A 26,039-nucleotide genomic window follows, 5' to 3' on the forward strand; every position below is an offset into this window, starting at 1 on the left:
ATTATTTTCAAAATTTTTTTATAAGTTATACGTCGAAGAAATAAATAATAGTTGAATTTATTTTGGTGAATGAATATTGATCATTTTTAACAATTTTCTATAAATAAATAAGGAAGAGTAAATATATTGAGTATAAAAACGGGAAAAGGCTAAAGAGTGATAAAAAAATCCAAATGCAATTGATGAATGGCATATATCATGCTTCCCAATTCCCAATTTGTCTGCATTTCCAATTCCGCACGCAATTTTTGCGAATTCTTACATTGGTCCTACCATTAAAATCTAACTCTTGTATTTCCTCTGAAATTACAACTTTAAATCTTGTGTTTTCTTAAATTCTATGAGTTCATTTCGCCAAACTCACTTCAAAATCTCAAGAGCCTTTTTGTAGTATTTTTGATTTTGTTTTTTGCTAAATTGCAGTGATTTAATGGAAATCGATAAAGCAATTATGGAGTGCAATGATCAAAGGCTCAAGACTAAGTACAACAACGCAGTCTATGGCATTCAGAGAACTCTTGCTCTTTACAAGTATTTTTTTGTGATTTTTTTCATGATTATGTTATGGTGGTTGATTTTCGGTTTGGATTAGTTTAAAATTTGGATGAAATTGAATTTGTGTGAAGTGAATAGCTTTGATGAAGATCATAAATTTATTACATTATTGAGATTTGCTTCATTTTGGTTTATGCTGATTGGATTTTTTTCTTCCTCTTTGAGGATTGCATGAGTCCTCGTGTTAGTCAAGTTGGTTTAATGCAGTACCTAACAAGTGCCCGTTTAAACACTTGGACAAGGGTAGGAATGACTGCGCCTGGAAATTAGACATGTACCCACATATGATTTCTGGAGTCCAAGCAACATGACACTACAAACATAAGTAAAAATAATAATTTGAGTTTATTGCTTTTGGTTTGCTTGATACTGATGTTGCTTTATTACAAATTAGAGACCAAACACCTACTCTTGATATAGGACCGGAGACCCTTAAAAGCATGGATGAACTAATTTTCTTTGGATGGTGTAACTTTTTCCATGAATGTGATGGTTTTTGTATGTTCCTTTAACCAGTTTTTGGTACTAGCTTGATCATTGGTTTTTCAGACTCATGCTGTCATGCATAGTTCTTTGCTAGTTGGCGGGCTTTAACGGAGTTGAGTGTGAAAGAATATGCAATTTATATTAACAAGACTTCTCCAGCTGATTTTTCACAAATCAGTTTATCTTGACTTTAGCCAATACAAAGCTATATGATAGCACCTAGTTTTTCATATTCAGCCGTTTGATTTATGATTTTTCATTAATAAACGTTGATATAATCCTTCCATTTACATTTAGCAGCACTTTGTTTAGATGGCATAACCTTAAGTTAAGGGCGAGTTTCAAGTTTACACTCTTTTAGGTCAGAGACAAAAGGTGTCTGGAATTGTAATCTCAATCAATCTTTAGCTTGACCCTGTCATATGATTTCAAGGAAATAATTTGTAAAGGTTGTAGTTGCTACCACACCTAATTTCCTCTCTAAATATTGACATGTGAATATGTGATGTGTCTTCTTGAAGTTTTTCCATTTTGATATTAAGTAGTACTATTGGAAGTTGTAATTAGTTAGTTGCATTGTTTCGATGCAAGAGGTGCTAAGATTTACATTGGTGGACATATTTATAGGTGTTCTTTTAAGGGATTTTCTCACCCTTTAAATTGCAATTATGCTTGCTTTATTTTAATATTTCTATCTTGATTATGCTTACTTTTTGTTACACTTCTATTCTTTGGATGATCTTAGTTTATTTTCATCTCCGTGGCAGCGTTGAAGAGGTGGCTTTTAGCTTCAATGGAGGGAAGGATTCAACTGTAAGTTCTCACAATTTGAAATAACACTTATTACACCCATTCTCTTCAGTGGTTTTAATACTACATTAAATTGCAGGTTTTATTGCATCTGCTTAGAGCTGGATATTATCTGCACAAAGAGGAACAAGAAAACACTAATGAAGGAATTGTACGTGATCAATGCAAATTTGCAATAAGGACAATATATTTTGAGAGCCCAAGTGCTTTTCCCGAAATAAATTCATTCACATATGAAACAGCTGCTGCATAAGAAAAGTTTCATTTTCTTAGTTATTCTTTTTGGCTTAATATATTTTTGAATTTTACATTATAACTCTAGATTTCCTATCTGCTTGTTGGGCGGATAAATATAAAACTAAAGCATGTTATATTTGTAAATAATCTTAGTAGCTTCATTGACTCTCTGAACAGCTATAAACTGCAATTGGACATCATTTGTGAGGATTTTAAATCTGGGCTGGAATATTTACTGAAGGCTAAGCCTATAAGAGCCATTTTTTTAGGCGTCCGTACGGGCGATCCTACAGCAGTATGACATAAATCCCTTTCTGTGTTCTATTTAACTACATTTATATTATGATTCTTGGTTTATTGGCATTTCTATCTAATGCAAGGATTCCATTGAACATTTGAAATCTGCAATGCTAAACTATGTTGCAGGTTGGCCAAGAGCAATTCTCTCCTAGTTCTTGTGGATGGCCGCCATTCATGAGAGTGAATCCTATCTTAGATTGGTCTTATAGGTTGGAATATATTATACTTTTTATTAAGAATATATTTCTATATTCTTGTTGTCATTTTATTAATAACTTTATTATGCTTGGAGTGTCATATTATTCTGTGTACTTATGATATTCTAATGTTCTTTTACAGAGATGTATGGGCATTCCTATTGACTTCAAAGGTACCTTACTGCAGCCTATATGATCAAGGGTAATATTTGCTTTCTGTAGTGAACTTTGTGTAAATTAATTGATGTTACTTGTCAATATCTATTGTGTTTATGGTTCTGTCACATTAGGATGATCAACAATTTGAATTTTTATAATTAAATATTTTTAATATATCAATGTCTATCCTATATTCACTATACATTATACGCTTTAAGAATCTAACTAACTCAAATTTTTCTTACTCACTTCCATTTCAATCTCAATTTACAGATATACCTCTATAGGAAGTATATATGATACAGTTCCAAATAAGTTTCTGTGTATTAGTGATTCCTCCAGTAGTAAAATGGAATATAGGCCAGCGCACATGCTTGCAGACGGAAGATTAGAAAGAGCTGGGAGAGCAAGGAAATCTACACATGGGTCTCACAGTAACATATCTTTAAGCAATGGAACAACTGATGTTGAAGCACCTCATTCTTGTATTCCTACAGCTTCAGTCATTGGTGTCGGCGATGAGATTCTGTAAGTTCCCCCTTTTCTTTTTTTGAAAAAAATGTTGTATAACCACTGTTGCTTGCTTACTTTTAGGATTTGAGTATGTGACTATTGTGGGTTGGTTACTGGTGGTGATGGTGGTAGCTGTGAGTGGGTCTCTGGTATTGATGGTGGCAGTTTTGAGTGGGTCAATGATAGTGAAGGGTGGTCAATGGATGCTATAGGAATTTGGGGGAATACTTAAGTCCCAGCTTTTCACTGTGACTTGATGTAGAGATTCTTGGCGGAATTCTAGATAAACAAATAGGGTAAGAGATTTTAAATCAGTCAAACAAATTACTACCGAGGAAACAAGGGTGTTTATTGCCTTTATTTTAAATTAGTGAACCAAATTACAAAGTTAAACTTAAAATGTATATGACATAAGGCTACCAAGTATTTCTCTTTCGAAAGTATTTTCTGCTATTTGTCCTTTGTTGATTTTTTATTTGGGATCTTCTTATACACACCTTTTATTTTTTTTTAAATTTTATTTTTGTGCTTTAATGGATGAGGAATTGCGGGACATGGTCATGTTACATGGGTGGTTGCTAAAAATGAATATTCACTTCATCTCACCTTGTAAATCTAGTTGATAAATCATGAATAGTTAGGATATAGGAGGGTCAGAAATGATCGATAACAAAATATTTTGTTGGAGTACTTCATTTGCAATTAGTAACAATAACAATTGAGGATAATCCATTTCAATAATCACTTGATCAAGATAAAAGAGTGATTCGAGTACTACGAAATACTGCAACTGGTAAGTTTTGGAGATTTGATTTTATTTATGTTGATGTATCTTGAGTAACATGGTAATGCATAACCGTGTAACACAGTCGAATATTCTTATCCATGATTTGGGCCTTTGCTAGTTTCCGATTAGTTGTGTACAAGTAGTGTGAGTATGTAAGTAATGACTAAAACTAGGCAAGTAATAAAGAGTTCATTTGCGCCTCAGTCAAGTTGTTATTCGTATTTGGAGTGGTTTGTTTGTCAATTGATATCGCTTGCATGTACTTGCATGTAAGCTTTTCTTTTAGCATGTGTTTTTAATTTATACTAATTTGTTTTTGTGTCCCTTATTTAGATGGAGCCAAAGATTTATAATTCTTTGGTTTCGGGTTATAATGGACTATATTATGGCTCATCAAATTATGAGTACTCTGTATTTATGTGAAGCTGCACACAATGTTATCTATCAAGGGTCAATTGGAAACAACCTCTTTGTTAGTTTTATTACTAACAAGGGTAAGGCTGCGTGCATTTAACTCTTCCAAACCCCACCCTTGATGGGAGCCACTTAATGACATTGGGGTAATTGAATGTTGTTGATTCAATAATTGTTTTTAGATTTTGATATCTATGAAATGATAGTGTAGGTGTGGAAGTGTTGAGGATCTCATAGGTCCATCATTATGCCGAAAGTTGCATTCAATTGGCTGGGCAGTGACTCAATTTGATATCCTCAGAAATAATGTAAGTAATTGGTTTCTTGTATTTAGTATTAAAGGTGCAATAGCCTAGATAATTCGTTAGGATATGGTGACTACAAAGATACTTAAGGAGTTAGACAATCCTTTTTGGATTTGGGGGTTTTTGGTGGGAGGAGACGGTACCCGTTTGGCAAATGGCCTTGGTTGTTGGCTTGAAGTGTTACCTTTGTTTTTCTTTGCTTATAAGCTAGTTGGATAAGTTAGCTGTTTAAGGAGATGTTTGGTAAAATTTGGTATTGACTGTGGGCTATTTATTAGAAAAAAATAAGCTTACAAGTAAAAGCCAATGAAAAAAGCCAACCAAGTTATAGCTTTTTCCTTTTGGCTTAACAGCTGACTAAAAAACCATTTACCAAACACATTTTTTTTTGGACCAACCAAAAAGCTAAAAGACAAAAGCCAACCAAAAAGCCGACATCCATTTCCCAATTATTGAAAATCCCTATATGTTTTTAACTGCGTTTTTGGGAAGTTGAAAATGCTTGGGTTGGATTTCACCGAGTCCAGTTTTTTGTTTTACCATTTAGTGGTTTTATTATTCTATAAGTGAGACCGTTTAAACTGCAACAGAAATACGCTTATGAGCAACACCATAACGTTATGGGAGAAGTTGATAGTACACTTCCTACAAAATGCATGAGCATTTCGAAAAACAATTTGGCTTCATGCCAAGACAATCCACAAGGAAGCTATTCTGTAATGCAGCAACTCATGATTTTGGGAGAAAACCTTTTTATGTTGGAGGGGGTGGATCTATAATTGTATATCCTTGATGATTGCAGGCTTTCTGATAAAGTTTTGTACTATGTTCTACTGATAGTTTCACTCAATAACAAGTTTTTGTAACGGTTAATTTAATGTAATTGTTAACTCGAGTTTTGTTAGCCTGGTCTACATAATGTAATATGGTGAAGAAATTTTTTTGTGAAGAACTAGTTATTTTTTGTTTTTTAGTTCACATAATTGGTCTTGCTGGTCAAAGAAGATACACGATACTTACTAACTTGGACAATGCTTATGACAAGCTAACATAGGATTTGCTGTTAGAGGTGAAGAAAGCGTTTTGGTTACATTTGGAATTATGTAAGGACTAAAAAAGGATTATTATTAAAAAAAATTGTAATTTACCGTTGACTATTTATTTGATAAGGTCGATTCTGCAATGATAGCTCATTTGTAAAATATGTAACCGGATAGTAAAACTTAGAAAAATGATTTCCAAATATCACTGTTAAAGAACTCACCTAGTGTAATTACACTTTTTAAATCATAGACCTTGTATTTTAGTAGTAAATACTTTAACAATGGTCATTGTTAGTATTTTACTGATAGAATGATATTTACGTACAAATTTAACAAAGTTTATTCAAGCTATCTTATCATGTAATTTTCTATGGGTCAATGTAACCTTTCTAACTTCATAATGACTCAAGTGACCAATTCTTTCAAGTTTTTTCTGTCGACGGTATTTCTAGGAATTGAGTTAGTTTGTGTACTGTTCTGTATGAAGAGAGTTTCTGATAAATGTACTTTATTAAGCTGCAACTATATGGTTTATTGAATAGATGCTATTTAGTTCTAATGTAAACTGCTGGTTATATTATGAACAAAATTGTTGCTAACATTGTATGATCTTGCTTTTTTTTGAAATGCAGATAGATTCTATTGCAGACATTGTTGAACGACAAAAATCTATAAATCACATGGTAACAATTATTGATCTTGAAAACTATAAGTGTTGGGTGGGAGTACCAAAATGGCATTTGGATCGACTCTTCCCTTTTGTGAGCCTTGTATTTCATAATTGATGAAATTGAATTTTTATTCCAGGTTTTTGTATATGGTGGAATTGGTCCTTTGCATTCAGATGCTACTCTTGCTGGCATTGCAAAAGCTTTTGGTGTCCGTCTGGTTTGTTTTTTCCCCATTTGATTCATCCTCTTGCTAACTAGCAGCTTATTTGTCATATACCAAACTTAAGAGCTTTTTTCTTCAATTTAGGCTCCTGATGAAGAGTTTGAAGAATACCTTACAAACATAGTCGGGTTACTGGGGTATCACTACACTGGTGATAGAAATGAGGTTGAATATAATGTCTCTCTCTCTAGCTATCTATATACCATGCAAATTGCCACCTAAAACGTGATTGAATGGTAATGTAACAAAACTAGGCTGTGAATCACAAAACACATTCTCTTACATCAAGTAGCACTCGTCTGTTGTCTTGGAAGAATTAGAAGTCTTAAAGCTTTCATCTTAAAGAGCACCAATTGATAAATGATAGTTTTGTTCAGGCAAAAGTTTATGTCATGCTGATATATTTCTCAATCCCATTGATCATGATTTAGTCATTAGCTAGCTTAGATAGGAAGGTCCTTTGGTGTTGGTGTCACGTATCTTCTGTTTTTTAACTGCCTATGAATACCAAAAGCTACAACTATAGAAACAACAATGCCAAAGGCCCAAAGCCTAATCCCCTTATTATGGGGTCATGGAAAGATGATAAAATTTGAGAATTATATAACTTTATGCTACATCAATTGTATCGTCATTGTTTCTGTATTTTCATAGTTAGCTGCACTTCAAGGGTTTACTAAATGTAGTGTTTGTGACATGAACATTTTCCACCTTGGCTTGTCTTCTTTCTTTTCTCAGTAGTGCAGTATCTTGAGCCAGTTTTGAACGTTTAAAGTTTTAACGTATGTGCAAAATTTATCCTAAACAACTCAAAAATTATTTTTTTGGACCCAATGATAAAGGGACTATGGTGGGGTTCCTAGACTCAATCTATAACTAGCATGGGATATCAATGAATTTAAATCAGCTATTAATCACGTTATTATGTTCTGAAAATTGATCATTGTTCGAGAGGGCTTATTAGGTCTGTTTTGCTTTGGGTTATTGCTCACTAGAAGCTGCTTGTGGTCTGACTGTAAATCCACTATCATTTTTTGAGACAGGAAGAGGACCTACAGCTCCTGTGGTCAATTCTTGGGTTCAAATATAGTGGTGGATAAAAACATCTTGCTTTAATTAAGAGAAGAGAACTAGGTTTCACTCCTCAATGTCCGTGCAACATATGGTTTTTTGTATTAGAGTGAAGGGGTGTGAAAAAGTAGTGATAAAAACATTAGTGGGTAGGTGTCGGATCAAGATTAAAGAAAAAGTGGAGGAAACATATGATTCGAAAGGTTATGTTGCAACTAAATTGGAGTATCCCAAAGTTAATCATGTTGCGTCAAATTTGGGATGATAAGAAAACATTCCATTACCTCAATGTTAGTAAGTGTTTCTCACCTAGGCAGGGTTCGGAGAATTGGACATATGCAACCTTACCCATGTTAGTGATAACAAAGAGGTTGTTTCCTTTGGCCTTTGGTAGCAAACATCATGATTTAATAAGCCATTTCAATGTGGTCCATAATAAACTGAAACCAAAGAAATGTAAATCTTTAGCCTCATCGAGATGCCATTGAACAAGCTAAATAAACTTCTTTAAGTAACATGGCATTGGTGATTGACCAAGGATTTAATTGTCTTGAAAGCTTGGAAGCTCCTAATTGCTATTCCTTATGTAGGACTTGATTAGGTCAGTGCTGGGTTCTGTTTTCTATCATATACTGAATAGTCATCTAATTTTGCTCAATTAAGAAATCTCGAGTTAGTTTAAGTGCTATTCAGACAAATAACCATACAATGTGTATTTCAAACATTGAAAGTATTACTGGCTTTATGTTTTTTGGCATGTTTCTCACGTGTGTAATTGTATATCTTTTCAGATGGCTCGACTACCAGAGGGTATCACTGAGCTGTTGCATCATGAAAAGCTTTCTGTTCCTTTGGTATGACAGAGAAGTCATTGTTTTATGAGGCCTATGTTCTGGATCGTAAATTCTGAAATTCTTGCCAATTGCTTTGCCTCTTATTGTGCTTGTGATGGCTGATAGCTCTAGTCTCTCATCATGTGTGATCTGACATATATATAGTATATGAGAGTGTGCACACACACACGCAAACCGACAGTGCTATACTCTAGGTGAAAAACTTAAATATGTCTTTGATTGGCTCAGAGCTGCACTCTTACATCATGTATAATCTGACAAATTGTGGCACACGCAGGCCTACACTAAACTTTTCATGTTTACATTCAAATTTCTGGTTACATGCGTTCATAAAACTAAAATCCAATTTAGCTAACGTTAATTTTGCTGCATCATGTCTGGTGTACTCTATTGGCTAGGATGTCTTATGGCTGCCTTTTTTGTGTTCTCGGTTTGGTTAAGGTTATGGTTAAGCTTGTACTTGTTTTCTTTTGCAGATGAAGTGTCAGAATGTTATTATATTTATGGCAACAAATCTAATGGAGCTGAACAACGAATGGAATTGCTTGATTGAGCTTTCAACTTCTAATAGGATTCTTATGTTGACGAAACCTTTTGTTTCAAAGTATTTGTCAACCAATCTTACTGAAGTACGTATAAAAACCTTGTTGTGCTGCCTCTTAAAACTAGACTTGTCTTTGCTTGCTACAATCAACTCCTTGCACATAAACTAACAACAGCCAAATTTATCTTGCCGGTCAGTATCCAGTTTAAATGAAGCTTTAGCAAAGTGTGTCGAGGTATTATTCCAATACATCCCAATGGCCTCCTAGGAGAAAGTAAGGGGAGTTAACATTTTCACGTGTGGAAACTTGGAATTGAGTCTGCTAGTCTTCTCAAACGCCATTGAAGGAGGGTTCTTTTTGGGGCATGTTTTATACCTTACAAAAATAAAATGGAGATTCCCAAATTAATTTCACATCTTACAACATCATCTTCATATCTGTCTTTACCTTAGGATTGAAAAAGAAGATGACATGGAAAGAAAAAAAATGGAGGGTAAATAAACGGGGAATGGAGGGAATGGGATTTCTTTGAGCTCACATGACCAACACGTGTTTGGTCAAATCATTGGTTAATGGTTGATCTAAACAGATTGTGTCAAATGGTTGTTTTTTGAAACATATTTGGTTGTATAAGGTGTTTTTTTGAAATAATTTTGTTGTGAAAGGTAGTTCCTTGGAAATTTTCCAAATTTTTTAAGTGTGTATATGTGAGATGTATTTAATTTTCTAATGTTATGTATGTTAACTAGTCTTATTGAACATTAATTTACTACTTGAGCAGACATGTATCAATTGCATACCAAGTCCTTGTTTGATATGAATACTTGGATTAATCGTTAAAACAAAGCTCGGTTTTCCCTTCTCACCAGACCAGCACTTTATGATGAGTAACATAGATGTCTATGATTTACAATCGGCATTGTATATCTTTATAATCTAATTGGATTCAGTTGCCTGTCATAGCTCATGTAGATACATGCCTTCCTACCTGCCTACCCGCCTACTCACCTGATTCATTTTGTTAATACTTATGCAGGTAGAAGTGGCTCAACCGTTGTCAGCACTGCATATTGACTTCCCCGATCTGTATATTGGTAAGGCTTGGTTGGACTATCGGTTTGTGAATTGTGCTCTTCAAATGTGCAAAGTTAACTACTACAACTAAAACGAACGTTTAAGTTGGTCTTTATAGTAATCAGTTTTGATCAGTCAAAATAATCACTTGAGAACAAGTTTTGATGAAATGAAATTTCAAGTTTTGCGAAATGGTTGCTTTCTAATTTCTAACCATGATTCATCGTCTGTCCAAAGGTTCCTATCGGAAATCCAGGCGTGGGCCTCTTGTGATCACTCTGGAAGGAAAGGTACGATAAGAAAGAAAGAAAGAAAACGATTTTGAGACTTTAGTGGAAGCCTTAGATTGAAGAGAATTCATTTGCCGTTTACAAGTTTTTCTTGTATTTTAGGACCAAGGGAAAGTGCAGTTGGCTACGGAAGCCCTCGTGAAGAAGTTTAATCCGGGGACGTTTTCTGTAACCATTTAGAGTCGTGGAATAAAATTCATCTGTTAAATAGCTGGGAGAATCTCAAATTCAACTTCATGTCATCTCCCAACGATTGAACGCGGTGAAGCGATTGTTATCGATGCTGGAAATTATTACTGAATCTTATCAATTTTGGACGCAAAATCCTCGAATTGAAGTGAACAAAAGAGATAAACGTAGGGGATGGAAGGGGATTGCTGACATAAAATTCAACTCAAGAGAGTAAAGGAACCTATAGAAAGTAGCTTCCTAATTTGTTAAGGTTTATTCATTGGCTCCCCTTTGGTCCATTCTCGATGGAGTCAAAGATATATAATTCATTGGCTTCAGACTATGATGAGCCACAGTAAAATGGTTCATTATATCGTTTGCGCTTATTATTTGAATTTGCATATGATTTTTGCAGTTATGGGTCAATCAGAGAAAATAACACCTTGGTTATTACAAGAGTTCGGTTGTATACATCAGACTTTTCAAAACTTAGTTTAGACGGGATTTACAGTTGGCTAATGGCATGTTTAGTAATCAACCTCAAGTTAAAGCAATTGAATCTAATCGAAGCTATTTTTGCTAATGTAGTTAATTGGTGATATGGTTACGGAGTTGCTATGTAAATTGTAAAATACTTAATTGTGTAGTAAAATTCTAAGGTACTTAAAATTTGAATGTTGCAATTATAAAATGAATGACATTTTGTTTTACCGGAATATGTTTCAGATATATATATAATTTTCTTGGGAGAAAATTGTTATTTCTTCCAGAGGAACATGAGTATACTTATGTGGACTTTTGAAGTATTCTCTTCTAACAGTGCGTGCTATAGTGTTTTCTAGTTGAGCTCAAGGTTCAAGATTGAAGAAAAAATGGAGATTTGCGTATGAATGAACAGTTGATTCCGGAGATTGGGATCATAATTCACTAGTAACTCAACCCGAGTTGGAGTCCTAAGGCGGCATGAACAAGGAAGAGCGTCATGATTCCACTGCCTAAGATGCCATGAACATTCCTCAGCCCAGGATTCCCCTGTCCAAAATGTTCAAATAGAGCTTTTAAAACACATGTTGATAGGCAATCTTTCGGTTTAGTTATGTGTGCACTCGTTAATTATGACAGAATAATTGCATGTTGTTTGATCCGTTTGTAGTTGCTTATACTAAATTATACAGAACGGAAACTAACATGTTAGAGTTGAGCTTCAAGAGTTTACCTCAAATAAAGAAGGTAAGATGGTTTGTAAGGTTAAAAGAGCGAGGCCGATGAAGCCGGTAACAGCATGAGGGCTGCAACCAAACGAAAAACCAGTTAGCTACAAACATGTTGAAAGCTGTTTCATTGCTTGATCATTGCTGAGTTGCATAATATAGACATTCAGAAAGCACAAAATGTGAGTTACCAAGAAGGAGATCAGTATACCTCTCGAAGATCGGTCTGTCAGAGGTGAGCAAAGATGTGACGCCCCCAGTTGCCCCAAGAGCAAAGAAGAAAAACATGCCTCCTAGCAGTTTTGGGTGCAAGTCTTTAGCTTTAGCCTTTTCTTCCTGTGCCAACATAAATATTTGGTCATGTTACAAGAAGCAAAAATATATTACTCAACAAAGGAATGTTTGGCAATAGGTTGGTGGCTAGTTGGTTTGTTCGACCAACCGTTGGGTGTTGATTGTTTGTTGTTAGTTGTTGGTTGTTATATTAGCCATATATGCTATTTGAACTGATTAATTAGTCTTTAGTTGTCTATTAAATAAAAATTACGCCATCACACTAATAAAAAAGTAGCTTAAAGAAACCATTTGAGGTGCTTAAATCTGATTTTGACTTAACTTCAAAATGAATTCATAACTATGTAAAAATCAATGTAGACACAATACTTTATTTTGAGTTGAACTGAAACAGCCGATGCAAAATCAACCAAATAACTCGAATGAACCTCTATATTTTATTTTGGCATAAAAATTATTTTTAGATCACTTAAAAAGGTCAGTATTAATATTGACCAAATAACTTTTTTCACCCATCAGCAAGCAAAAAAAGTCAAAAAATCAATTAACAAGCTGATTAAAAAGTCAATAACCAAATAAATTATACTATCAAGGAGTTAGGAAAACAGAGTTGCATACCACATCATCTGAGAATCGAATGCGGAAGCCCAAATATGTACCATATCCACCCATAGCGAAAAGCACCACTGCCTATAGTAATAACACAAATTGTTGTATAAGATTATTTCATCGCACATACATTAATGAGTTAAATAGTTAAATTAATACAAGCTATCGTAATAACTAATAATCTCTCACAACATTATTTGTAAAAATAATTTGTTAAAAACTGGATTTATTCCTTCAATTAATAAAACAGCTATCTCTTGAGAAACGTATCTCAAGTTTAGCCCATTAAAGAGTAATTTTTACTTACCATATTTTTAATGTCTATTTATATTATACTTAATGCTTATTTACCGTATTTTTAATGTCTATTTTCAATATCTTAAATGTCTACTTACATCATTCTTAATATCTAATTAAAATATTTTAAAAAATACATGATAAGCCGACCCAATTAGAGATAGTCTCTCAAAAAGACCGTGTCTCACAAAAATTTGTGTTGATAAAATAAGCTATACACGATACAGAGTATAGAAAATTCAGAAAGACGATAAAAAAAGCTACCATATTTCCAGGATGACCCCAATGAACAAGCCAATCTGGAAGGTTCCATGATTTAACCAACTCCACAAAGGGTCCAAATACAGACTTCACTGTATCCGCTGAAATTCATCAAAGTTCCACCACCATTATCAGACTTCACTCAATTACGCCATTAAAATTCAAAAGAAAAAGACAATACTCCATTAAAATGAGCTTGTTAAGATAGTACTGTGAAATTAACAGTGATTTCTGCCATAACTCATCATAACAAAAGTAAAGAAACAAATATATACCTCCAGGAAGAGCAGCTAAGAGGAAGATAGGCAAAGGATTGAAAGAATATAGTTGAATTTCGTTCTCAAACTCTAAATCCAATGCTTCAGATTCACAATCCTTACAATCATCGTCATCGTTATCAATTACAGTTACGCACTGATTGGAAGTGTCAACAGAAGAACAGAGGAAGTTGTTTTTGTTTCGAATAGTAGCAGCAGAGGAAGCAGGTTGAGTAGAGTTCCATTGAAATGCGAATTTAGTGAGTGAAGTTGTAGAACAAGAGTTAGTAGGAAAAAACAATGGAAAATTATTGTGACTGGAAATAGCTTTGAGTGGCAATATCGCAAAGGTATTCGACATTGTTGTTGCCATTGCTGCCATTGTTGTAGATTGATCGGAGCTTGGATATGGGAATGATTGGGCAGTAGATAGAATAGACTGCAGGAGATACAAAAGGCAAGAAAGAAAGGTAAAGAAGTTGACACGCCACACGCCCTTTTTGGCCTACCATTAGTATTGTCACCGTGCCTAACAAATTGGCACCGTCTTGATGCTCGTCTTATCGAGATTGTAATATTTTCTCTTAAAGATCAGACGTAGATTTACCTATTGTTACAATTTTAATGACACAGAGTAATATTGTACAAAAATTATAAAATAATTAAGAGAGTTAAAATATATAGATGAGATTGAGAGTAAAAAAAAGTAGCGTGGATATTTCCATTAAAAAAATGCCATAACAAAGTAAAAGAATCAATTAAAGAGGAAAGTGTGCCAATCTCTTAAGCATAAAGACAATATAATTCTTTATTTGTTGTTTTTTAAATTGGACCATTCTCGACTTACTATCTCAAATCTCAATTTTAAAATTTTTTTCTTGAATATTTAATGCTTATACAAAGAATGTAACTTAAAAGTAGCATTCAAAATGTTTAAAAATAAATAATTTAAATTAAGTTTAATTTAGTAGTAAATTTAGTCAAAATTTAAGGTGAAGGTGTTAATAGACGAGATTATAGTTTGTGGGGTTCAAATTCATCGAAGTTTCTTGTTACGATTATCATAAAACAGAAAATTTCAAAAATTGTGAAGAGGGGTGTGGTCGACGCCTCGATAACTTCGACTAGTTGAATTTGTTTCCTGAGCCTTTTCGACTCTATCTTTATTATGCAATGACTTTATGAGTTTTGTTAGAAGATTAAGGATGAAGGGAAAGGATCTTGGACCTTTTGATAGTGAGAAGACGTATAGTAGAAAAATTCAAAAATGTATCAGGGTCTCTGACTGCATGTGCTTGTTCGAGCACACTACATCTTAGTCTTCTGATATTTGTTGCTACACGCTACTTTGTTCAAGGCACACTCAATAATCAATTAAAAAACAAAATATATAATTGTTTAAAGGTAATGGTGCATAAAAGCACACACAAAAAAACTTTTCCTTTCCTTCCAAATTAATTGATACATAGTCATTTTTGGATCATCCTAGTTTAAATGATACATTTCTTTTATAGTGAGGTTTTTTACACCTCAACCCTATACCTACCCTACTTTAATGCATTTCTTTATATTACCATATATATTTAGTTAAATATAAGAATTGTTCTTACTTATTTATTAATATTATCCGTTCTTATATTGTATCTATTTATTCCATTTTTAAATTATTTATAATATATTGTTATAAGTAAGATTAAAGTTTTATATTATTCACAAGTTTAAAATAAGTGATTTTTTTAACCTTAAAATAAACATTTTAACGATTGAAATAGTTAGTTAAAAAAATAAACTTAAGCCGCAGAGAATAAAATATTTAAGCCTTAAAATAGATATTTTAGGTTGTGGAAAGAGTTTTTCAAGACTTGAAGTTGGTAGAAAAAAATAATTTTTGTTGTGGAAAGAGTTTTTCAAGACTTAAAGTTGGTCGAAAAAAATAATTTTTCACAAATTTTTGTATGTGACGGTCACATTGTGAGATACACCTCGTACATATATTAAAAAGTCCAATTAATACAATTTTTTGGTATATGAACTTCTTATTTTGTATTTGTCTCACCGAGAAACGATCTCTCACAAGAATAACCCTAATCATTTAATGAATTGAGTCGGAGTCATATATGGTGGTGTCATTGGACAATTTGTGAAATTCTAATTGATACTTTGTGAGTTGTTGCATTTTTTAGTGGGCTTGTTTGAACCAAACATTGAAGGTTAAGGCCCATATTTCTTAGTGGGCTAGTATCGTTGCACTTGTACGGTCAAATAATCTGTCAAGTTATCGGTCCTTTTATCATCTATAGTAAAGGTTAGTGCTTTACTGATTCAGCTCGTTTTGTATGAGACCGTCTCACTATAAGATAAGCCATATAATTAGCCTATTTTTTTATTTGGTCACTTTAAAATTGTAATAATCACTATAAAACGCTAAATATATATGAGTCAGCCTAACAGAGATGATATCACCATGAGAGAAAATGAAAGAAAATTTTACTTATACTAGGTTATAGTAAGTTGGATATATATACTAGATAGATTTCATTTGAATAATAAAAACTATGGACTAAATCAAAATGTAAATTATAATAGGTTTTAACCGTTGTAAGTTATATATAGTAAAATGAGATAAATTAAATGAGAAAATGTGTGAATAAGAATTAAGAAAGCAATAGAAGCATTAGCCAAAATAGATGTGTTGCACCATATAAAAGACAAGCTAAAGTAGAAATACTGGCAAACTGATAAGTACGGAGGGAGTAATTGTTAATGAATTATATGATCTAAGCCCCCAAGTCCTAACTGACCACGTTTCATACTTGAACACTATATACTTTCTTTGTTTCATAATACTTATTATATTTGACTTTTTATGCAACTTAATGCGTTATTTTAATTATTTAGATATTAATTTATACATAAATAAAAATTATTAAAAGTAATATCATGAAAATATTCAATTAATCGATTCAAAAAAGATCCTACTTGATTATATTTTTTCTAAAATTTCAAAACCAAAAATGCACCAATTACCAAGTACAATACCATTGCCAGCCACTACATAATTATTGATACATTACAAGTATAAGATACATCCAATCTTAGTAGTTAGTACACTTAATTAGTTTACATCAATTTCTAATGACATACTTAAGTGGGACAGCAAATCCTACCAGAAGAGCCACTAAGCAAGATTTTCTTGCATTAGTTAATTAAGGAATCCTTAATGGGGGCAAGCCCAAAGTTAAATTATTTAATCCAAAATATATTGTAAAATTATACTCCCTATAATTCAGAATAATTTATTATATTTGTTTTTTTTATCTATCCAATACTTCATATTTTTAATCTTTAATATTAAAAATTAATATTAATAAAATTTAAATTAAGACAAATAGAACAATTATTCGGAATTGAAACGAGTATTAATGTAATAATATATGATTTAATATGTATTTTAATTTTTGATGTTGCACTTCATGTAATTATTTGGTAATTGTTACTTTAATTAGCTGGATATTGATTTCCAAGAAACTACAAACTTCACATGGTTAAGTGGCTCACCTTTTTTTCACTATTCTTTTTCAATCTTATTGTTGGTATTTAAGTGTAAATAAAGTAACCTTTTTCTTTTTCTACTATTAAAAGATTAAATTATTTTATTATCATAAACTACCTAATAGAGTATACTAAAAATTATTGGAGCCATAATTATAAGTTTAAACATTTGATTCCTTGACATAGTTTTAGAAATCAGCGTTATAAAAAATACAGGTTTAAATCTCATTTACTTATCCTTTATTATTTTAAGTGGATTATTTAACACTGTATAAAAAAAGGGCATGTGTTTATTGTACACTAAAATCATTATTTGTGGGAGATTATATTTGCACCAATTACAAATTTTTATGCACTAATTGCTAGCTTTTTAATTTGCTTATGGAAAAAAGAATATATATTTGGAATAGAAGAAATACACCAAAAGGAAGATTTAATCATCACTTCATAATTGGTTGCTTTAATGAAATCTTCCACCTAAGAAGAAAACTATGACATATGAGATGAACTAAGTACCTCATAATTGATTCACTCATGTTATTTGGTGTAATTTGTTACTTTACAATTCAACAAAGGATTTCGATTATATTGGATTGAGGATTTGTTTCTTGTTTTGTTGTGCTACCTTATTATTTCATTTACACAAATAAAAATATTTATCTTTTTTCGTTTTTATTTGATGTTTTCGTAAGGAATATTCTATTTGAGAAAGAAACTTATACATGATTTTTCATGAAGATTATCTATAAGTTAAAATATATTAATATGAGATCTTGTTATATTTGTCTAAATATAATGTATAGAATTTTAACTACTTTATAATATACATTTCATAATTTTTTATAAAATGCATTGATCAATATCGATTTTCGAATTATACGTTAAAAATTGTGCAAAAAACAAATAAAAACATCAAAGAGGAACAAAAAGAGTACGTATTTAAAATGATATCTAAAATGTTACGTATTTGTTATCAAGAAGAATAAAGCACTAATAAAGACATAAACTAGTCGAATCACTTACTTGTCAGGAGCAGCTCATCTGCCTTAGAACTTAGTAGGTTTACGGCTTATTATTATCTTTTCAAAATAAATTTTTCTCCGTAAAATTTGGATAAAATAAAATTTTTTCAAGTTTGCCTCTGCTAATTTACCTTCAAGATTAACATGTTTTAAGCTCGTTAAACAAGCCAATTGTGATGTTGCTTCGAGGATAGGTAGTGACTTCCAAGTTCCCTTTTCGGGCGGGTTGTGTGGCTTACCGGGCGATCTCATTTTTATCCAGTTTCATTACATAGCGTTGATTTTTTTATTTTTTATATCTTTTGAAGGCTTAAGAAATTCTAGTTTGGATAATATTTTTGGTCTGTTTGATAATTAGTATTAAATAGTGAAAATAGTAATAAAAAGTTAATGTTATTTTGATAGGAATAACTCTTGATAAATTTTATGGTCATGCATATTCTCCTTTAACTTTTATTTTATCTCTTTCACAAAATTCAATCCAATACATTACCATTGAAACACGTGGTGTTAGATGGTAATGGAAAATTATGAAAAAAAAACTTTTTTGTGATCAAATTTTTATTCCCATGGGAATGATATGACATATCTTGAAAATTTACACTATAAATTATTCTATTACCACCAATTAGTGTAGTTAACCAAATATTTTGGGGTTAGTTCCCTTGTTGCCCGTACAAAGTTACATATTTTTTAACAAACTAAATTTAGTTTTATGAAAACGTTTTTTATTTTTGGGTTAGTTCTCTTGGGATTTTAATAAGGTAAAAGTAGTGATTTTGGAGGCATTGAACTATTTATTAATCTATAATTATAAATTGATATATAGATTAAGAGTTCACACTACTTGTAGCATCAATGGGAAAGAAAAACTTTGATAAGTTAACAGGTAAACTACCCACCTAAAATAAAATTAATGACATAAAACTACATGTATTTTTATTTACCAATTACCTGTCAAAAGGATATTTAATTATTTATCAAATTAATTATTAATTATCGCGCAATAAACTACACAGTAAATAGATAAAGCTAAACACTTAATAAGATATCCCATGACAAAAATATAATCATAAAAAATGATTAGTCCAAGAAGGCAGGGATTAGACAAAATAATATATGGGCAAATTTGTCTTAATGGCTTTTGACCAAACATTAATGATGTTTAATTAGTAAGTATTTTTGTTATTAAAAAATATGCCTATATACCAAATATCTGTCCCTATATTTCCCCTCCTATTGGGAACTTGTATAATGATTAAGACTAACTAAATCTACTAATCCATTTTAATTAGGAGTAATTGCATTGTCTTTCATCGAGCTTTTTTAGGTATTGATTTGATGTCACTTGTAAGCTTAATTAATAATATCATACTTCCTCCGTTCTGAGATACTTGCTATATTTCGTTTTGGGCACTATTTATCGTTCAAGCTTATTTTGTATATTGTGGCTAATATGTAAGTAAAAATATAGTCAAGTGGGATCTTGTTCGAATCGTCTAATCGTATACTTTCATAATATAAACTTTTTATAATTTTTAGAAGTGCATAAGTTAACATATAAAATGAACAAAATAACACATTGATTGCGTAAAAAGTCAAATGTAGCAAGTATAATGAAACGGAGGAAGTATACTTAAAATTAAAGAGCTCTAATACAAATTGAAAAATATATATTATTTTCGATTATAAAATCAATTAAAAATGAGTTACATTAATTTTATAAAATAATTATTTAATATTTTAATATTTACTTTTATCAAATACTTAATCATTACTTATTTACAATTTTAAATACCATATAAATTCAATTGTGATTTATAGTACTCATTCCATCTTATTAAATTTGCTATTTTGCTATCAAGTTTGTACATACTATAAATACAAATTTTTCAAATTTAAAATGACGAACACAACAATAAATTTAACTTTTCGCGACACTTAGTGGAATTAAAAAAATACCGTTGATTTATATTTTTAGTGTAATAATTGTAAGTTTTTATTATAAATTCCACTATAAAGTGATTTAGTGAAACTTTAATCTTTAGTGACATATGTAATTGTTAGTATAATCTATAGTAACATCTATGAAAAATGTCACTAAATCTATGTTACGAAAAGCTTTAGTGGGATAATATTCATCTTATTTTTACATGTTCAACATAAATAAGAATATAAAAAAAATTGGAAATGTTAATTGAGTTTTATATTTTTTGGTAACTTCTCATTGACTTTTTACATTTTGGTAATTGCTCATTGACTTTTAGCTCATCAGTAGCTCATGTAAAAAAATGTGTCATGGGTGATGGAACTTCTCTTACGACCAAAGGCTCAAAGAATCGTTACGCACTTCAGAGATTACTGGTCAAAACTCATGTACACTTTCACATTTGACCTATATATATATATATATATATATATATATATATATATATATTACAAACTCAAAATATGTTTATACGTATTCCCTTAAATTTAGATTAATTGTGCCTTTACTTTTTACACTTTATCTAAGCATTTTTCAATTCTAAAAAGTTATAACTATGCATAATTAATAACTATAAAACCCATATAACTACAATTTAACTTAAAAATTAAAAATAAATTATAAATTAAGATTCATCGATAAATAGAGTAAAAAAGCAAATGGACAAGAAAAATATATATTATATTAAGTATAAAAAAAAGGGGTCCAAAAGTACCATGATAACTTTTAAGATCAAGGGTGAACAATTATAATATAATTTAATTTAATAATGTTCTAGTGATTATATTTAATAGAAGAATGAGAAATTGGAAGGCACACCCAATGAGAAATGAGCAATGAGCAAGAAAGACAATAGAAGCGCATAATGAGGGGGTCACATGCACCGATTATTTGAGTGAGTAATTGAGTGCATCAACTTCTTTTCGAGTGATCACTTGATTACTTACCAACTTATTGCTCTTCTTTTTGGAAATTAGAATTTGGAACAAAAACAAATGTAAATGGTTTACAACCTCTTTCAAACTACTAATCAAGGCAAGTTCTGTACTTGTTATGTTAGTTTTAGACTTTCATAGGTATTTATGGAAAATTATACTAATCGAGATAAAATAGATATTGCAGATTGGTGAAAAAAAATGTAAGAATGAAAAGAAAAGGTTAGTAAAATATGTGGATAAGAATAAAAGAAAATATATGAATCTTAACGATTAAATATAAAAATAAAATAAGCTTGGCGAAACGGAATATTATAAAGGAAGTAGGGTGAATTTCATAGGATAAAGTGAGTAAGTTTGAAGAAAAATTTAAAATTTAAGTAGTAATGGGTGATTTTTGAATCTTTATTAAGGTTGGAGAACTCTTTTTGCTGCATTTATAGATGGGTATTGGGTTACTTAATCATTTCTAAACTATCTTGATGTATGAATTTTTTGATGATATTGTTTTGGTAGAAGACTCCGCATAGAAGAAAAATAAGAAGATGGTTCGGAGATGCACAAAGGTGGAACATTAGCAAAGGAATAAGAAAGACAGAAATTTGTAACTTAGGGAACTTAAAATGAGGACCTGGAAGACCAAAGAAGTTCTGAACAAATGTAGAAAGAAATATGAAGGATGTAGACTTACAACTTGAGATGGTAGTAAGTCGAAAAGAAGATCCATATAGACGACTATTGAAAATAGACTATTAACTCATGTAATTGATCCCATTCTTTTGGGATTAAATTAACCTTTACAATATTGTTGTCATCATAATTGTAAGTAAGATTCTTATTGTCATAAGTACAAGCTTGAACTCGCCTTAAATTGTCAATCCACCCCGATTACATCTCAAAATACATTCAAGCATTCCAACTATTTTTTTTATCTAAATTTTATTATGATATCATAAGCAGTATTTTTTTTTCTTACTTGCGCTCTCCATGATGGTACCACAGTAATTCGTCTAAGAAGAGTTGCAAATTGTTATAATTAACCGTTTTTGATCATTTTTAAATCATAATCATAAATTTTATAAGCAAAATATATTGGATATAAAGATGAGATCAAAGTGACAATAAAATGTTAGCTAGGGTTGAAAATAGGGCCTCCTTCCCTTGTCAATTTGTTAAAGGTTTATCAAGATTAGGAGACAAACCGTACAGGCAGCGTGGAATTCCCGCAATTGAAGTGGGATAAACAGCATTAGATTTACTACATTTTTATAGGGCCAATTTTTGAGAAAGAGACATCTTAACAGCTTATATTCATGACTTTTCTGTTTCTATTTTCTCCACTTTTCAATCTTAATCAAGATAATAATAATTCATTAATAGAAATTAAATATTTATTTAATAAAACCAATCTATTAAAACTTCTCTTAGACTCTCCAAATTTAGCATCTTAGAAAAAATAGTGTTTTTATTAAGGAAAATATGGATATTTGGTTTTATTAAAAATTATTTAAAAAAAAAGCATTGATTAGCATAAATAAAGCTAACATAAATATATTTTATGTTCAATATATTTTTTAACTTATTTAAGTTTTCTCTCTAAAAGTGAAAAATTCTAAAATGGACAAATATTTCAGCTTTATATCATTTATTCATCTAAAGTACTATTCGGTCGATTTTTGTTGCGTCTTTAAGCTTGTATAACTACAAGTCTGCAACTAAATTTCTTGTTACTGCATGACGTATCTGCGTCCATTAAAAATCACAAAAATCGATACTTACAAGTTAAGCGACAAAATGGTACTTTAAATGAATAATGTTATAAAATAAAATTTTATTTATTAAAGTAAAGGCGTGATTTTATTATAAGAAAAGTTAAATATGAGATTTTAAAATTTTAATTTTTCTACTTTTTATTGTTAATAATTTTTGTGTTTTAACATATCTCGTTTAATAATTGGAGGTGATCATTGAGAAAACACTAGTTTATTAGAATTGATTTTAACTTTGACTTGAAATGAATATATTAGAGTATATAAGCTTCAATAGTCTCCTATATATACATGAAATCAGTTGTATTGACTATCTTTTATAATAATTGGCAATATATCTCATATTACACTTTTTATTTAAAAAAAAATGATTCATCATACATATATTATATATTTAAACTAAAATGAAAAATAATCCGACTGACGATTGATTTAGTAGTTTTGCCTATCCATTATGTTGTTAGTGATTATCTTAGTTTTGATTAAAATTTTAAAATTAAAAAAACAGTTTCCATATATATTATTTTATGTGGTTTATTTACTTCGTTTCTTTGAATTAGTAACTACTTATTTAAACTATTAGCTACCATATCCTTTTGATTTTACTTTTTTTAATTATATTATACGAAAATATTTTATTTAAATGGGGCAAATTCTAAAAAACGGAATAAATATATATGGCAGCTTAATGTTTGAGTTTGAAAGTGTTGAAGTGACTTGAGACAAAAGAGACGTTTGTTACTTAGTGACTAGTCGTGGTGTTTTATCTTCAATTAGGACAATTAACCGTGGGGGTGGGTTAACTCATTGGAGTTTATATTTTATTATTTAAATATTAAATAAATAGGTTCAAATTACACATAATTATTGCATCCAAAAAATTCTAACTATTAATGTGTAAAATCAATTAGTCGTAAGAACTTAATCTGTATGATAAGAATTAATAGTTGAGTTGCCTATATTTTAGTCTATGTTAAATTTTTGTAATTAAGTAAGAATTAAGATGGAGTGGGTCCACATGGTAAGAATGCTTTGAGTAAAAATAATTTTATATTTTAAATTGCATTATTTCTCTATTCCAAAAATTAGCCGCCCCAAATAGAAATTGGGTAAAAATAAAAAATATGAGTGAATGTGATAGAAATGTACTCTATTATACGGAAAGTTAGATTTTCTTGTGGATGAGGGCGAAAACATAAATTAAATATATTAATGGAATTAAAAAGATAATGTGGGTCATAGCTAGAAGTGTTTAATGGGTCGGGTCACATTTTAACTGGTCATTAGTGGGTCGTGTCACATTTTAACGGGTCATTAGTGGGTCGTGTCACATTTTAATGGGTCATTAGTGGGTCGGGTCACATTTTAACGGGTTATTAGTAGGTTGGGTTGATAATGGGGCGGGTCATTAATGGGTCTTTGTGTGAAGGGTCGGGCCAGATCGGGTTGGATAATTATAAGAAATAATTGCGAAAAAAACTTACCACTTTTTTTATATTTTTAAATGATATTATTATATACATAAATCCAAGGGCCATAAAGTATAATTAAAAAAACTATTTTATGAGCTTTTAAAAATCTGGTCAAAGTGGATCGGATTTAAACGGGCTTTGACCCGCCCCGTTCCGGCCCGTTGAACACCTCTAGTCATAGCCAAAATAGAATTTAGGAAATTCAATGGGACAAGCTTAAAAAAAATAAAGCTAATTATTTGGGACGTAAAGAGTTATGTTTTAACTATACAAGATCACGTTTTATCTTAATTTGAAAGTTAAAAGTAACCATAATCATTAAACTATCTCTTTATTAACTATCTGTCTATCTCTTTATTCACTATAAAAAAATTTTAAATAAAAAAATTACCATAAAGATAAAGGCATAAAGGGATTAAACCCAATTTTAAAATTTCATTTGTGGGTAAGAATTTTTTTGACTTTAACCTTTATATAGTAAAAACATTTATTACTATTTAGAGTAAAGTGTACTATCTTTTCTTTTTCCCGTTGATTATGTTTTTGGGCGGAATTCACACACAATCACATTAGTTCTACTTCTACTCCCTTTAGAATTTGGTCCAAAACTAATATTTCAAGTATTCACAGTACTTTTTGTCCCATCCTTTTAATTTTAAATACTTGCTCTTATAAGATACCCTCATAAAATATGGAGCTTTTAGTCTAATTTTCATTTTTATTTGTATTAGCTAAATCATTTAACCAATTTACGAGCACATCTCAGGTAGTCAGTAAGAGCATATCATACAATAATTTGTGTCTTTTAATTATAGAGTATAATCATAAATTTTATTCGTCTGAAATTGATCAAATCAACATATAATTTGACTTAACCCAAAATAACTTGTGTTAGTTGTGTATATTACCCCCTATCTCACAAATTTTGATCCAAAGACAATTAGTGGAGAAAATTTAAAAAATGGGTAAAGTAATATTTTACTGGAAATGAAATCAAAAAGTATTTAAATTAAATGTGTAGATGAGATAAAAAAAAGACCGAAATATGATTAAAAATGAATAAAAATTAATAAGATCGACTGAAATGAAAGGGGTCAAATTTGATGGAACAAAATTATTAAAAATCATCATTGTCGTCCCCAGTGTATCTTGATCATAGGAAACCATGATCAAGGTTAGGGAGGGAAGGAAGGCGACAAGTTGACAATTCATACCCATAAAGGAGGATGCGGAAAAAAGCTCCCTCGGTTCGAGAAAGATCCTAAAAAAAACCTCAGTAAAAAAGGTTCCTGTAACAAAAAGGACCGAGTAAAGCTAAGTCCGCAATCCCACATCTAATCACATAAGCTTGGGCATGTATCGAGAGAGTGTCACTAGTCTAAAACATGAATAAACTCCCCCCAACTACCCTTATCTTTGGTTAGGTCCTCAAAGAGGTGTAACTCATGCAAGTTATTTTTTATTTGTTCCTCATAAGTTCTCTTAAATCTTTCTCGAGTTTTCTTTCCCTTTACTATAATACTTTCAATCCTTCTCACAGATACGTTAAAAGTCTTTCTTTATACAAATCCAAACAATGATAAATCTTTGCTGAAAAGATACAATTTCTAATTCATCCATCGTTGTGTGACAATATTTCTGTAACCCGCCCCCAACACCTGAATATAG

The 26,039-nt window shown here is 31.0% G+C and overlaps 2 protein-coding genes across 3 annotated transcripts; one reads left to right on the forward strand and one right to left on the reverse strand.

The window, feature by feature from the left end:
• Positions 1–171: 171 nt before the first annotated feature.
• LOC130826779 (uncharacterized) lies at positions 172–11,417 on the forward strand. Of its 2 annotated transcripts, XM_057692362.1 has the most exons (17): positions 173–291; positions 424–531; positions 1,809–1,854; positions 1,931–2,002; positions 2,266–2,383; positions 2,515–2,597; positions 2,728–2,787; positions 3,018–3,272; positions 4,670–4,766; positions 6,439–6,489; positions 6,614–6,694; positions 6,785–6,865; positions 8,563–8,625; positions 9,102–9,254; positions 10,207–10,264; positions 10,482–10,534; positions 10,637–11,417. In XM_057692362.1, exons 2-17 carry the CDS (start codon positions 462–464, stop codon positions 10,712–10,714), a joined length of 1,419 nt encoding a protein of 472 aa, XP_057548345.1. In that variant the 5' UTR covers positions 173–291; positions 424–461; the 3' UTR covers positions 10,715–11,417. The 2 variants fall into 2 exon arrangements, with proteins under 2 accessions (XP_057548347.1, XP_057548345.1); XM_057692364.1 differs by lacking the exon at positions 8,563–8,625 and having other exon boundaries at positions 172–291.
• LOC130826780 (uncharacterized) lies at positions 11,366–14,115 on the reverse strand. The gene is made up of 6 exons (XM_057692365.1): positions 13,653–14,115; positions 13,381–13,478; positions 12,829–12,900; positions 12,128–12,252; positions 11,922–11,994; positions 11,366–11,737 (listed from the first exon to the last, which is right to left on the reverse strand). Exons 1-6 carry the CDS (start codon positions 14,014–14,016, stop codon positions 11,633–11,635), a joined length of 837 nt encoding a protein of 278 aa, XP_057548348.1. The 5' UTR covers positions 14,017–14,115; the 3' UTR covers positions 11,366–11,632.
• Between the last annotated feature and the right edge of the window lie 11,924 nt (positions 14,116–26,039).

This window comes from Amaranthus tricolor, chromosome 11, assembly GCF_026212465.1.
Source record: "Amaranthus tricolor cultivar Red isolate AtriRed21 chromosome 11, ASM2621246v1, whole genome shotgun sequence".
In the NCBI taxonomy this organism is placed as follows: Eukaryota; Viridiplantae; Streptophyta; class Magnoliopsida; order Caryophyllales; family Amaranthaceae; genus Amaranthus; species Amaranthus tricolor.